The 14,516-nt window shown below is 42.2% G+C and overlaps 1 protein-coding gene across 3 annotated transcripts in view; it reads left to right on the top strand.

Annotated features, from left to right (window-relative positions):
• The window catches only part of RNF145 (ring finger protein 145), a 63,186-nt gene extending 50,977 nt beyond the window's left edge, over positions 1–12,209 (top strand). For all 3 annotated transcript variants that reach the window (XM_063447766.1, XM_063447764.1, XM_063447765.1), the window contains exons 9-11: positions 7,492–7,639; positions 8,946–9,302; positions 10,568–12,209. In XM_063447766.1, the coding sequence (XP_063303836.1) occupies positions 7,492–7,639; positions 8,946–9,302; positions 10,568–11,029 (967 nt within the window). In that variant the 3' untranslated portion in view covers positions 11,030–12,209. The remainder of the gene's footprint in view (positions 1–7,491; positions 7,640–8,945; positions 9,303–10,567) is intronic.
• Positions 12,210–14,516: the final 2,307 nt, after the last annotated feature.

Here is a 14,516-nt window from a genome sequence, read left to right as displayed (position 1 = left end):
TGAATCCAATTTCCCATGTGCCTTTACTTTCAAAACGGCCACTTCTTCAGGGAGTAGGAGGGCATCCATTAGTTCCTTGATTGCAGAGCTGTGTTTGACTGGTGTACCGGCAGTGGTAAGAAATCCTCTTGTCTTCCAAATGAGGCCGAAGTCATGTGCCACACCCAGAGCATATCTTGAATCTGTATAGATGTTGGCACGCTTTCCCTTGGAAATCTTGCATGCTGAAGTCAAGGCTTGCAATTCAGCTTCTTGCGCAGACATTGCTGGCGGTAGAGGTGATGACTTGAGAACTTCCCCTGTCGTGGTTACGGCATATCCTGTATGGTATTTTCCTTCTTCATCAGCATACCTTGAACCGTCCACAAACAGAGTAAAATCCGGATCCGGTAATGGATTCTCATGCACAGTTGGTAAGTGTACTGTTTCCATTTTCATCTGTTCGAAACAGTCATGAGGAGTTTCTGGGTCATAGTCATTTGTTATAACTAGGTCTTTAAATTCTTTTTCCAGGAAATGTCGTGGCCATGCTTCAAGAAGGTCAGTTGCTGGGTATTTGGCAATGCCATTTTCCTGTAGTTGTGATTCATCCATGGTGGCCCATAATTTTGCCATGGGCCCAAGGTCATTCCATGATCTTGTCTTTAACTTGGTAACAGGAATATGTGGAATAGCAGTATCCCAATGATGGTATAGGTAATTGAGTTCTGGGGGCAGTTGGATCAGGACCATGCTGTTGCCTTCCGAGTCACAATAGAAATCTTGGGCAGTGAGCTTTACTTCAAACCAGTGGTAGAGCTCATCTTCATAGCAAGGTTCAGGAGTAATGTCTGGCTTGTACCACATGGTACAGAAGGCGTAATCTGGACCTTCACAGAGAGGTGTCTTGTCCTCGTGAAAAGTTAAATGTGGATGCATTTTCTTGATACATCCACAGAGAAGGTAAATGTAGGTTTCATCTGTGACAAACCCATAGTAGATACCCCCCTCAGGGAGTGGAAGAAGAGTGGATGGGTTAAGAACTTGACACCTTTGTATAGAAATGTTGTCAGGCAGAAGAAGATGACATTGCAGACGTAGGTGTCTAGCGGGAGACACGTGCTTGAGCTGGACTTGGTTGATAATGGCAGAGATGTCATGAGGGGCCAAAACAACCAACGGGTGGCCAAGGACCAGGTCTGAAGTTCTTTCAATAAGTTCTCTTGCAGCAAAAACAGCCCTAAGGCAGGAAGGGGTCCCTCTAGCCACAATGTCCAGTTGGCATGAAAAGTATCCAATAGGCCTCTGGCGGCCTTTTAAGTCATTAGTTTGGGTAAGAACTCCTGTAGCATGACCTAGTCTTTCAGAGACAAATAATTTGAAAGGCTTGGTATAGTCTGGTAGGCCCAAGGCAGGAGCAGAGACAATGGCACGTTTAAGAGATTTGAAATTGTCCAGAGCTTCGTTGGTCAGGCCGAATGGATCTGACTTGAGTGCATCGTAGAGAGGTTGCATAAGCAGAGAGGCCTCTGGGATCCATGCTCTGCAGTAGGAAATGAGGCCTAAGAAGGCATGAAGAGATTTTGAAGTCCTTGGGGGTTGAATGTCCAGAATTGTTCTGACTCGGTCCCGAGTGAGATGTCTGGTACCTTGAGATAGGCAATGTCCAAGGAAAATCACAGAGGGTTGACAGAATTGTAGCTTGATGAGTGAAGCTTTGCATCCTTGTTCTGCCAAATAGCAAAGCAGACTAATTGAACATTTTTCAGTAGTGGGTATATCATCTCCACAGAGCAACAAATCATCCACATACTGGAGTAAAACAACTTCTGGGTGTTCAGCCTGCCATGGGTCAAGAATAGTACACATGGCTTTGGCAAATTGACTTGGAGAATTTTGTGCCCCTTGGGGCATGACAGTCCATGTATATTGTTGCATTTCATGGGTGAAAGCGAACAGGTATTGACAGGATGGATCTAGTGGAACACTGAAAAAGGCATTAGCTAGATCAATGACTGTGAAATACTTTGCAGAAGGTGGGACGCCAGAGAGCAGGGTATGGGGGTTTGGTACAAGAGGGGTGTCCAGGACAGTGGCTTCATTGACCGCACGGAGATCCTGAACCATCCTGTACTTTACTGGCTCACCTTTTAGAGTCTTCTTCTTCACAGGAAATAATGGAGTATTACATTCTGATTTACACTCCACTAAAGCACCCTTTTCCAGGAGCGCTTTGATGTGAATAGAAATGGCTGCAGCCTGTGCTGGTTTTAGAGGATATTGTGGTTTCCTTGGTAACTTAGCTCCTGGGATAAGCTTAACCACCACAGGTGGGACATTTAGATGACCTATATCCTCTGGGCCTGAGGACCATAACTTAGCAGGCACCTGAGTTTTTAACTCATCTGGGAAATTGGACCTAGGTTCTGCTGCTTGCTCATTGGGTATATCTAATTGCAGCATCAAAGGTAAGGAGCATAGGGCTGAAGTGTCAGAAACAGATAGAGGTGTAGACATTTCTACCTGTCCATCTGGAGTGAAGGTTATAGACGCCTGCAGGCGTGAAAGGACATCAGCGCCTAACAGGTTAATTGGGCATGTGGAGGAAACTACAAAACGAGCAAGTAAGCTTGTGCCAACCCGCAGAGGGGTTGTTAGAGGACTGTGTCTCGGTTGGCCATCCACTCCAACACAGGAGACATCAATACTTGACAAGAAAGATGGGTCTGGCAGGTCTTGTTCTCTGAGAACACTTCGGGCTGCGCCTGTGTCGATAAGAAATGTGGTAGGTTGGCCTTCAATGGGTAAAGTCACTGTGGCAAGTGGCCCCCCCCCCTTATCCCCTGTAAACACTGCCATGACAGGGGTTAATGACACAGGTTTGCCAATTTCCTAATCATCATCTGGTTCCTCAACAATTGGAACCGTTTTCATGGTCTTAGGGACCGGGGCAGGCTTGGGAAACTTTTTGGGCTCCCCTGTAGGAAACTTTTTGGGCTCCCCCGGTTCCCTTTTGGGTTCTGGACAGTCACTTCTGTAGTGTCCCTTAGCCCCACAATTAAAACATGTTACGTCCTCTAACTTGACACCCTTGGTGCCAGGGGTGATGGGGGTGGCACGGGCCACCATGAGAGGAGCTGAATTGGGTCTTCTGGGGGTTTGGGCAGATTCCAAACCTCTAGCAACTAGGAGTAACGTATCTAGGGGAACAACCTTGTATTCAGGGCGTGCAGCAATGATTCCCTTGCGTATGGAATCTTTAACACCTTGGACAAACGCACCTGATAGCATTTGTGAATGAATTTTGTCAGTGAGATCAAATCCCAAATCTGTAAACATTTGATATAATCTTGCATGAAACCTTTCCACTGATTCTCCTTTGTCTTGCACAACATCAGTAAGGCCAGCAGCTTGATCTGCAAGTTTATCCTTAGCCCAATCTCTCAATTGATTGCAAAAGGTTACTCCGGAGGGATAATCAACATCACTTGTAAGCAGATCTGTACTGAGGTGGCGGGCCATGCTGGGCCAATATGCATCCCCTGCTTTAATAGCACAAATGCTCAGTAGGTCACGCCAGGCGGCGGAATAAGTCTTTTGTATCTGAACTATCCCTCGGTAAAAAGGCATAGGCTGTTTCTCTGGGTCAGGGAGAGATTTCATTAAAGCACTAGCTTGTGTGGGGTTAAAAGCGACATATTTAGGAGGGGCCTGTTCTCCCCGACCCTGATGGCCGAAGGGATCTTCAATAGAACGGTGGGCTCTCGCAGCCTCCATTGAACCCTGGGACAGCCTGTCATCCTCTTCCTCATCTAGCTCTATTATCTGGGACCTTCTGCGTGAGGGGAACACCTGAGGAGACAGGGCCGGGGGATAGGAGGGAGCTCCGGAGGCGGGAGTTGCCATTGGGTCATAACCTTGGGACCGGTAATCACCGGGAAGCACCGGCATCAGGGGTGCTGAATGGCTGGGGGCCGCCATATTGGAGGTGGGGAAGGAAGTTGCATTGGGGTTAAGGGAAGACGTGGCGGCCATGTTGGATGTGGGCACATCCGGGGCAGACTGAACCGGACTGGGCATGACCGGAACCTGGGGAGTGACTTGGGGAAAGGGGTATGGCCAGTGAGGATAGGGGTATGGGAAGGGGTATGGCCAGGCCATTTGGGTGGGAGTTGGGGCGGAACCTGGAGTGGGCAGTGAGGTTGGGGAGGGATTAGCAGAGGGGGTGGGAAACTGGGCTGTGGTCGGGGCGGGCGAGGGAGAGGGTGGGGAAGAGTCAGTAAAGGTGCCTGAAGGAGGAGGAGCCGGAGTGGGATCAGCAAGATTGACAGTGGCAGGAGAGGAGGGGTTAGTGAACTGGGCAGATGCAGATGGGAGGGTAGGATTATCTACGGAGACAAAGTGTGAGGAAGGAATGGCAGATGAGATGTTAGCATTAGACTCAGAAGGTGGCTTGGGGATGGATGAGGATGATGGGAATGTTAGGGAGGGAGAAGGGGAAAAGTAGGATCCATCAGAATTTAGGACCGGGCAAACGGGAGAGGTGACGGGATGGGGATTGGGAGGATTAATCAGCTGGCAATCTCCCATTACTGACTGGATCTTTGGGATAGACATCCCCCGGGCGCCATTTTGGGGCGCTGGCTGAGGAAGAGCCCCAGCAACACAATTATTATGGTACACAAACATTTTCACACCCTTGTGAATTATTTCTTCTTCAACCCAACCTTCTTGCTGAATAGCCTTTGCTACTCTGTACCATGCTTCAGCTGTTTTTAATAAATCATAATTTGCAAGCTTGCCTTTCTTTTCCATCAACAATCTACGCCAACTTTCTGGTTGTAATCTACCACATGTCGGCACAGCTATTTTACAAACTTTTGCAATCTTTTCAACACCTTTAACCATCTCCTCACCCTCTCTGTCATCAACTAAATCACATGCTAACCAGCCCTTACTGGGCTTACTTAAATCCTGCCCCATGATCCCTTCTCCCCTACACCAGCGTCCCAGATATAGGGAAAGATAAGGAAAATTGAACCGGAACGTCTACAATGCTCGACTGCCACCTGAGAATCGTGGGTCTTTCTCAAGTGCGTCTTCCCAAAACGTAGACTAGTCACTGAATCCGCCTACCCGGGGTGGTAGACACGGATTGGAGCGAGGTGAGAAGTGTGTGACCAATCACTTCTCTATTAAGAGGAATGGGAGTGGATAGTATAATAGTACAGGAAGTGTAGAAAAGGTAAAGAGTAAGGGAAGAAAAATCCTTAGAGACAGATACAGGAGTTTAAATGACTCCACATTAAACAAACAAGACAACAATACAGTTGAAATACAGTGCATGCATCACAGTTCAAATGAAATCAACAGTAATCCCTTTCCTTCTACATGTGCTTACTCCAAAGTCACCTTTCTCAACCTCGTAGTGTCCCCGCTCGGAGAATGACTTCCTCAAGTCTCACTACCAGCGGCCAAGGATAACAGCTAACACCGGTCCGAAATCCTTTCTAGCCTCCCTCGTTACAGCAGTCCACTTAAAGTGGCCACGCCACCCTCACTCCCGTAGTGCCCTTATAAAACCCACTCTATAAGTCTCACTACCACGTGATGCGGAAAACAAGCAATGCCTGCCTGAATCCCCCCAGGAAACTGAGTCCCCTGCCACAAGGCTAAGTCTCCTACCACAGTTAAAATAATCAGTGGACCTTCAACTCAACTAGAGCCGAAGGGTCCGGGTCAGGACGTCCCCAACTCAACTAGAGCTGGATGGTCCGGGTCAGGACGTCCCCAACTCAACTAGAGCTGGATGGTCCGAAAGCGCACAGTGAAGCTAGCTAGGCTATCAAAGTGACACAAAATTGGATCACAGGAAACTATGATTCTACACAGATCCCACAATTCCACAAACTTATTTTTCCTTACAGCCACAGCCACGAGGCTCCTAAAAGAAGTAAACAGGCAAAGAAGACCCCCAGGAACACATCCACAGGTCAACCCCCCTTTTTCCCTACAGCCACAAACACGTGGCTCCTAAAAGGAGTAAAACAGGCAACAGGACTCCAGGCAAATCCCCCGGGTCCACCCCCCCCTTTATCCCAAAAAGGGGAAAACAGACAAACACAGGACCCTCAAGCAAACTACCACTGGTCCACCCCCCCCCTTTATCCCATAAAGGGGAAACAAATAAACATTCAGCCCGGGCAACCAAACTAGACACACCCAGGCAACAGATAGACTAAATGCAGGTAACAAATGGGTAATAAGACTCCGGGCAAGATATTACCTGTCTTTGATGTCCTCCCGGGAAGCAGTCACAGACACGTGGACGGGTCAATCAAAGGGGCCGGAACATACCGGTGGCTCTGCAGAAGTCTCTACCGTGTACCTGGAGGTGATCAGTCTCCCTTCCTTCCCCCTGGATTCCTCCGTCCACTCTTGTCTTCCTTAGGACGGCTCACCGGCCAGACATAGCCCGGAGTCCCTGTTCGGGCGCCAAAGTTGTTATGGTACTTTTTCAGTAAACCAAAATGTTTAAGTGTCTATCTGTTCCTGTCCAAATTAAAGAGAATTGAATTGCGTATATACGCTGAAGTAATTCAGTCTGACACACGGAGTTCAGGTTAAAATAACTTCGAGGAAATTTATTGGCAAGTGCAGAATCAGCGGGCGCGCAGGCCCTTTTAAGAGACATTTTCGTCATCATTGATTATCAAGATATCAGTGAATAAACATCATTAATTGGATTAATTGTTAAGTGTCTGGGTTAGTGTCCACCTATCAATATAATTAATTGGATCAAAAGCTAAGTGGTTAGTCCCGTGTCCACCCACCAAGAGGTGGTACTTTTTCGGACACGGGTGGGGGACAAGGGGTCTTGAGCGTCATTTTACTCGGTCGGTGATGTCAAATCTCGTGGTTAGGTGCAAGGTCTCTTATGAATAGAACATTTCATTACTACTGTGTTCTCATGGCCTTTAAATTATACTATGTTGCGAGTTAGGGGAAATTCAACAGTTCCTGGGTTAGTCATATCCTTATGGAGAATACAGTCCTTGTCTATTGTATTAGATGTGCTGAGAAATACTGTCATGTAATGTAGTTTTCATATGAAGAAGTCAGGTTATGAGGACAAAATGGAGGATTTGTCACAGTATCAGGTTAATACAGAGTTAGAGCAGCAATTCAATATAAATACAATAAGATTTTTTTAATAATTCTACATCAGTAGTATTACTAATTGGTAACCAACAAGATTTGGCTTTTGGGGTGTTTCAAAAACATTCTGATCGTTTCACTTAGTATTTTTTAAAATATGTAACTATGGTTCACTGTAAATTATACTTTATCTGATATCTTTACGTCAGAAAGGTATTAAATCTTAAATGGTTAAAGTATTATAATAATTTTAGATTTGCAGTATGTGTTTTTTTTGGGGGGGGGGGCGGGGGTTTGCTCGTACAATCTATAACTGTAGTTATTTTGTGGTTACTTTTTTTTTTGGTTAACTAGGAGCCTGTGGAAACATTTCCGCGCTGTCAGCCTTTGCTTGTTTCTTCTGATTTTCCCATCATATATGGCTTACATGATTTGTCAGTTCTTCCATATGGACTTCTGGCTCCTAATAATCATATCCAGCAGCATCCTCACATCTCTGCAGGTATGAAATCATAATCCAGCCTTCGGTATTGTTTACTTTCAATATATTTCCCATTTAAATATTTCCTTTACCGGTTAACTGTTTTTTTTTTTTTTTTTTTTCCAACCTGTGAATTTGGCATCCTTGATGAACATTCCATTTATTCTAGTTGATGCTTTATCACAAGATTTTGTAAGCCTTAGTGAGCTGCCTGTAACAAGTAAAATAAATATACATAATTATTTTCACAGGCCTTTACATTTCAAGTCCTATGCTGCAAGCTAAGCCCTGAAAGGAACTCACCAAAGCAAGCCATAGCATACTCACAAGGGATGAATTTCTACTTGTCTGGGCTTCATTTTCACTTGCCAATGATTAGTGGCATGTGGAGCTTTTGAGCCCTAGTTTTAATATAAACAAACAACATCGGACTAGGGCACTGCTTCAAGCCAGTCTTTAATAGTCCAGGTTTTTAAATATCTCCATTGGATCAGATTTGAGTAATAAACTATTCTGCACACTACAGGCAGTTATTAAAGTAGGATACTAACCACCAATAGTACTTTTCTTGATTGTTAATTACGTTTACAATATACGTTATGATATATTTGTTTGCAATATATTATATATATTATATGCATTATATTATAGACGTCTGTTTCTAAAGCCGACAATACGATTACTCAGAGACCCTTGATGCCGGGTTCTGTGCTCAACTGTATAAATAAATGGAACAGCAGGATTCAGGGTCGGAAAAATTCTAAAGGCTCTTCTGTGTTCAACTCTACTTTTCAGTCTGATTCTGTAGAGAATACTTTATTTTACAATTTTTCACTTGTGTGCTTTATATGCCTTTCTGAACATTTCATAGTTTATTATTATTATTATTATTATTATTATTATTGAAGAAGTCATGCTGAACTTGTACGCTGCCTTCATTCACTTTAAAATCATAGCATTACCTTCAGGTACAACTCACTGAAAGCCAAGCTAGAATAAGTGCACTCTATTTTGTAATTTCTAGTGTAATGGAAGGTTTAACATGACATTTACTCAGGTGGACACATTTGTTGGAACCCCACAATGTTTGAGGGAAAAGTAAATTGCCACTAAGGAAGCACATGGGGAGACTTTTTGTTTGATTTTTCTGTTTGTGAGCTGTGAGGAAATCATTATCAACATGTTTGAGTGCTCACAGCCATATCAGGTTGCACCCAAGTGAATATATCCTCTTGTTTTATATTTGCCATCAGAAAATTATTTTGGTTGGCAAAAGTTAGTTCATATCTGTCAAGATAACTTCTCAGTTTCATTGTGTTGGTCACAGGTGCTTGGAACACTTTTCATCTACGTCCTTTTCATGATTGAGGAGTTCCGGAAGGAGCCAGTTGAAAACATGGATGATGTCATTTATTACGTGAACGGCACATACCGTCTGCTCGAGTTCTTGGTGGCATTGTGTGTCGTTGCATATGGAGTCTCTGAAACTGTGTTTGGCGAATGGACCGTGATGGGATCCATGATTATCTTTATCCACTCTTATTATAATGTCTGGCTGCGGGCACAGCTAGGCTGGAAGAGTTTCCTGTTGCGCAGAGATGCAGTGAATAAAATCAAATCATTACCAACTGCCACCAAAGAGCAACTGGAGAAACATAATGACATTTGTTCTATCTGTTATCAGGTTAGCTGCAATCCTGAGTTAATAGTATGAATCAAAGAAGTTCAGTTGCCTTTGCATGTGGAGGCAAGAAGAACCATATCTAGAACTGCTGCTCCTAGGATAGTGTTATGCATTTTTTTTACCTACGTTAGTAGGGGACCACTATAGCGCTGGGAATACATGTTCCTTTAAGTGTGTGAAATATACACACATTCTTACCTTAGGCTTAATTTAGTTTCTTAATATAATTTTGCTACAATATAAGCACTTATAGCATAATTACTGAAAAAGATGATTAAATACACGTGTTTAGCAATTTTTCAAGCACAATATATAGATTAGTTATGTTGTATAATTTTTGCATAACAAGTACACTTAAACGAACAGAAGCGTCAGTCCAAGAAATTAGGTAATTTTGTTCTGCTACAATACATTCTTTAGAGTCAATTACTACATTGCTATTGAAGGGCACAAATCTGGATATACTGAAATCAAAGAGTTAATCGTTAAGTTGCTCACTTTGCATACCCTGTTTCCACAGGGCAAAAACAACTCCCGAATGCATATCATAGGAGCGCACAAAATAAACATAATGCAGTCTTCATTAGGGATTTAACAATTAAAAATGCCATTCACACTTTACATTTTTTACATATAAACATATTTAACAAAGACCCAAACACAATTTGCATAAATATAGACATAACATACTTTACCCAACTCTTAACCAGTAGTCCAATATTGCAGAGAATTGTAATACACAGGCATTACATTCTATAACCAGATTTACTGCCTACCTTACACTATCACAACTCTGTCTACATATATATATATATATATATATGTATGTATGTGTGTATATATATATATATATATATATATATATATAGTGTGTGTGTGTGTGTGTGTGTGTGTGTGTGTGTAGAGCAGTCTTGGTATTGGATACTTAGAACACTAGCACAATCATCTGTATTTACAGCAGTCTTGGTGTATAACACTTAGAGCACTAGCACAACCCTGTATATTTACAGCAGTAGGATACTTAGAATATACTTGCCAGTGAGTCTCTCTGTTGTTCACTTCCCTCCCTGGTGTCTCTCTCCAGTTTTAAAGAAGGGAACCCTGGAATTAATTTTCACTGCAACACCGGTGCATTGATATATGTACCCTAAAACATTGCTCTTTTAGATCGATCCTAAAATATTTTTTGTTTATTTAGATTAATGTTATAATCCATTACCAGTCTTTTGAGTATGTTTTACATGTGTATTTGTTTTCTCTTTTAGGACATGAATACAGCAGTCATCACACCCTGCAGTCACTTTTTCCATGCTGGGTGCCTTAAGAAGTGGCTGTATGTGCAAGAAACCTGTCCATTGTGTCACTGCCAGTTGAAATCTCTGTCTCAGCAAGCCGTGGTGGAAACGGACACCCTTACAAATAATGAAGAGGCTCAAAATATACACCAGCCACCACCAATAGATGTTTCCAGAGCAGAGACAGTGGCAGAACCTCTGCAAAACGTTCAAGAGAACACAGCCCAAAAAGTAGAGTTTGCACCAGAGACTCTGCCTACTGGATCATCAGGTAGCTTTCAAGAGCTGTATGAGGAGGACTTGCACAGCCAAGCTGCAGGTTTAAACAGAAATGAAGAGTTTGGGGGTGTAACGGCTACAGACGAAGAACCACCTCCGGGCTTAAATGAACACTTTCCCCCTCAAGTACCAGAAGTTTTTGCAGGGATCTGATCTATTTTGTGTTTTATCAGCCTGTTCAGACTAGCCTTTTCAAAGCCAAATCCCATGTTATCACTTGCAGCATTCTGATATTTGAGGAGAATTTAACCATTGATGCTGAGCAAAGTGTATGCAAAAAAAAAAAGTTCCCATGAGGATTTTTCTTTTCACGATTTTGGTGCCGATGAAGATAATCAATTCTTTCTGTGTACATGTTGCTAGTCTTGCAAAAGGAGCTAGCCCACTGCTTATTTTTGGGATTCATTATTGTAAATGGGGGGGGAAAGTTGTTTCATCAATTTTGTTTATAATTTTTTTGTTTAATTTTCTTTTCTTTAAAAAGTCCATCAAAGTTTTCAGAAAAGTTTACAGATAATCTTAACAGATTTTTCATGTCTGATTTAACAAAGCATGGGGGGGAGTTTTTTTTTTTTTTTTTTGTGGGTTTCCCTCCCCCACCCCTCTTTTTAAGCACCCGATGATGTGATTTCACAGTGAGGATGCTGCATGCTTGCATGCACACTTGCTTGCACTCTTAATTATACACAAATTTGGAGGGAGGGGTTGTTATTTCGGAAAGGGAATGTCACTGGATTTTGGATGACAGAATCTGCGGCCTGGAGTGATTATCACATTTCCTTCTTACCTTTTTAGTATTACGCTGCACTTAAACTCTGTTCCTGTATGAAGTATAAATGAAGTTCAGGTGACTGCTATCTAAGCAGGATGAACTTCATTGCACAGAAAGGGGCGTATGAGTTAAACGACTGCAATGTTATTTAAAAGAAATACAGTGTTAAAATTTGGCAGTATTTGCACTTTTTGGAAATGAGTACATATTTTTGTGTATGATCAAACTACGCAAATGCCATTTTAAGGCTGTTGGTAGTGTGTGTATCAGTGGTTCTTGACCTTTTTTGACAGGGACCCAAATGCACGTCATTAGCTTGGCGACCCATTATTCAATTGTATCATAGTGAATATTAAAATAAATTCTGCAAAATACTTGCATTAGTTTTCCCATTGCCACATGGGGCCTCTATTGCAACAGAAAAGACAGTTCAGTACAGTCAACATTTTCTTGTGGGCAACTGTCTGTGGCCTGTTGAATATAGTGTTTTATGGTTCATGCAATAAAAGAACCAAGTTTTGGTTTAGATGCAGAGGTTTAGGAACCACTGAATGAAAATATATATATATATATATATATATATATATATATATATATATATATATATATATATATATTCCTCCCCTATCAAAGTTTTTCAATTTTTACATTGATCATGGCTTTAGGTGGATAGGGAAATAAGGAAAAAACAAACCATTTTTTATGTGAATTTTGATATGAAAAGAAAATGATTAATTTATACTAGTACACATTGGCTGTAAAGGAATGAGGTTGAGATTTCAATCTTCCTAATGTAAAATGTGACTTTTTATTTTAGATAACTATCATTTGCTCTTTTTTTAGTGGTACATTTGGATGTAGACTGACAGACATAGCTGAATGTCTTAATAAATTATATTTAAACATGTTTTGGCTCGGTGCTATTGTTATGGTACTTTTTGAAAGTAAACCAAAATGTTCAAATGTCTATCTGTTCCTGTCCAAATCAATAAAATTAAATTGCGTATATACGCTGAAGTAATTAAGTCTGACACACAAGGTTCAGGTTAAAATAACTTCGAGAAAGTTTATTGGCAAGTGAAGAAAAAGCGGGCGCGCAGGCCCTTTTAAGAGGCATTTTGCGTCATCATTGATTATTAGAATATCAGCAAATAAACACCATCAATTGGATTAGTTGTTAAGTGTCGGTGTTAGTGTCTTACCTATTGGTTCAAAAATAAAAAGGTTAGTCCCGTGCCCACCCATCAGAGGTGGGATTATTCTGGACACGGGTGGGGATAAGGGGGTCCTAAACGTCATTTTACACGGTCAATGATATCAGGCTTCATGTCCAGGTGCAAGGTCTCTTATGAATAGAACATTTCATTACTACTGTGTTCTGTGGCCTTCAAACTATACTATCTTACAAATTCTAAGGAGTAGCCAGCAAGTCTTAAGGAGTAACCAGCACCTCCTGGTATTTGTCCTTGTAGAAAAACACAGTCTTTGTCTACTGTACTAATTGGGTTGGGAAGTTCAGTCACGTAATGTAGTTTTAAAATGAACAAGTTAAGTCATGAGGACAAAATGGAGGATTGAAGAAGTCAGGTTAGGAGGACAAAATGGAGGAGGAAGTCACAGTATAAAGTTAAAATGGAGTTAGTACAATAATTCAATACAAGTACAATAGTAATTTTTAATAATTCCACATCAGTCCCCCCTATGAAATGTTAGATTCTAAGAGATAAAAACTTTATTATGTTAGTATCAGAAGACGTGTTAACCCAAAGGCACAGAAACCCCGTGGCCGCTAGCTAGGTGTTAATGCAAAGTGCAAGTCTGTCCCTAGAGCTGACCCTAATAGGCTAACTCATCCATCAGTATGGCTCTCGAACACTTCACACCCACGGGAATCCCATGGCAGCTAACCCACCACTTCTCCGCACGGGGTCTTTACCATTCACTGACAGATGCTGTCCCTAAGCTAGTCCCTTCCTAGAATTCCTGCACTTTATCAACAAAAGGGAATGTTTGCAGCGGCAGACAGGGTGAATTGATGTCTTGGGATTCTTGGTCATCAACTTCGAGATGGGTGAAAGTGGGTGCCGCTTGGTCAACAGTCTTCATGAGGGATTTTCTCAGACATGGGAGGATACAACAAAAGAGAAGAGCAAAGATAAAAAGAAAAATTAGTATAGCCATACCAATCTGCATTAAAGCCTTTTGCCATCCTGTCATCCAACCAAACCACCTTTCCCAGGGATCTTTTATCCCAGAATTCCTTTTTAACTCTTCAGACAGGTCATTTAATTTTTCTATGGCTAATGTAACTTTACCATTAGGGCCTGTGTTTTCTGGGATATATGTACAACATGTCATGGTGTCGGGCAAAATTTTACAAACCCCTCCTTTCTCGGCTAAGATCATATCTAGGGCCATTCTATTCTGAAAAGTCATTTGGGATGTGGCCTGCAGCTGTTCGGCCAACCCCTGGAGGGCGTCTCTGGTGTAATTAACAAAACGCTGTTGGTTGTAATAAATATAATTTATCCAGTTTAAATTCTTGTTTGCGGTAACTATGGTAAAAATTGATTCAAATCCTACAGCAACCTCATCTCTTGCTTTAAACTCATTGGGTACCCCCCTAGGCACCCCAATGGCATCAATGTAAATGTGAGGGTCAAAACTTCCTTTTACTGGGGCTTCACGTTTAACCTTAGTGTGGCCGGGCTCATGGGTGTTGAGGTGTGTGTCAGAGATGATGTGTATAGGCATAATGGCCTTAGTCAAAGTACACTCCCCCCACCACTCTGTGTCCATTCTGGATCTTAACTGTAAATCCCCACACAACCAGTAAATATCTCCTAATGACCTAGAGTGATGCTGCAG

The sequence above is a fragment of the Pelobates fuscus genome, chromosome 3 (genome assembly GCF_036172605.1).
Source record: "Pelobates fuscus isolate aPelFus1 chromosome 3, aPelFus1.pri, whole genome shotgun sequence".
Lineage (NCBI taxonomy): Eukaryota > Metazoa > Chordata > Amphibia > Anura > Pelobatidae > Pelobates > Pelobates fuscus.
The sequence above is the reverse complement of the archived record's forward strand: the minus strand, read 5'-3'. Positions and strand labels throughout refer to the sequence as shown.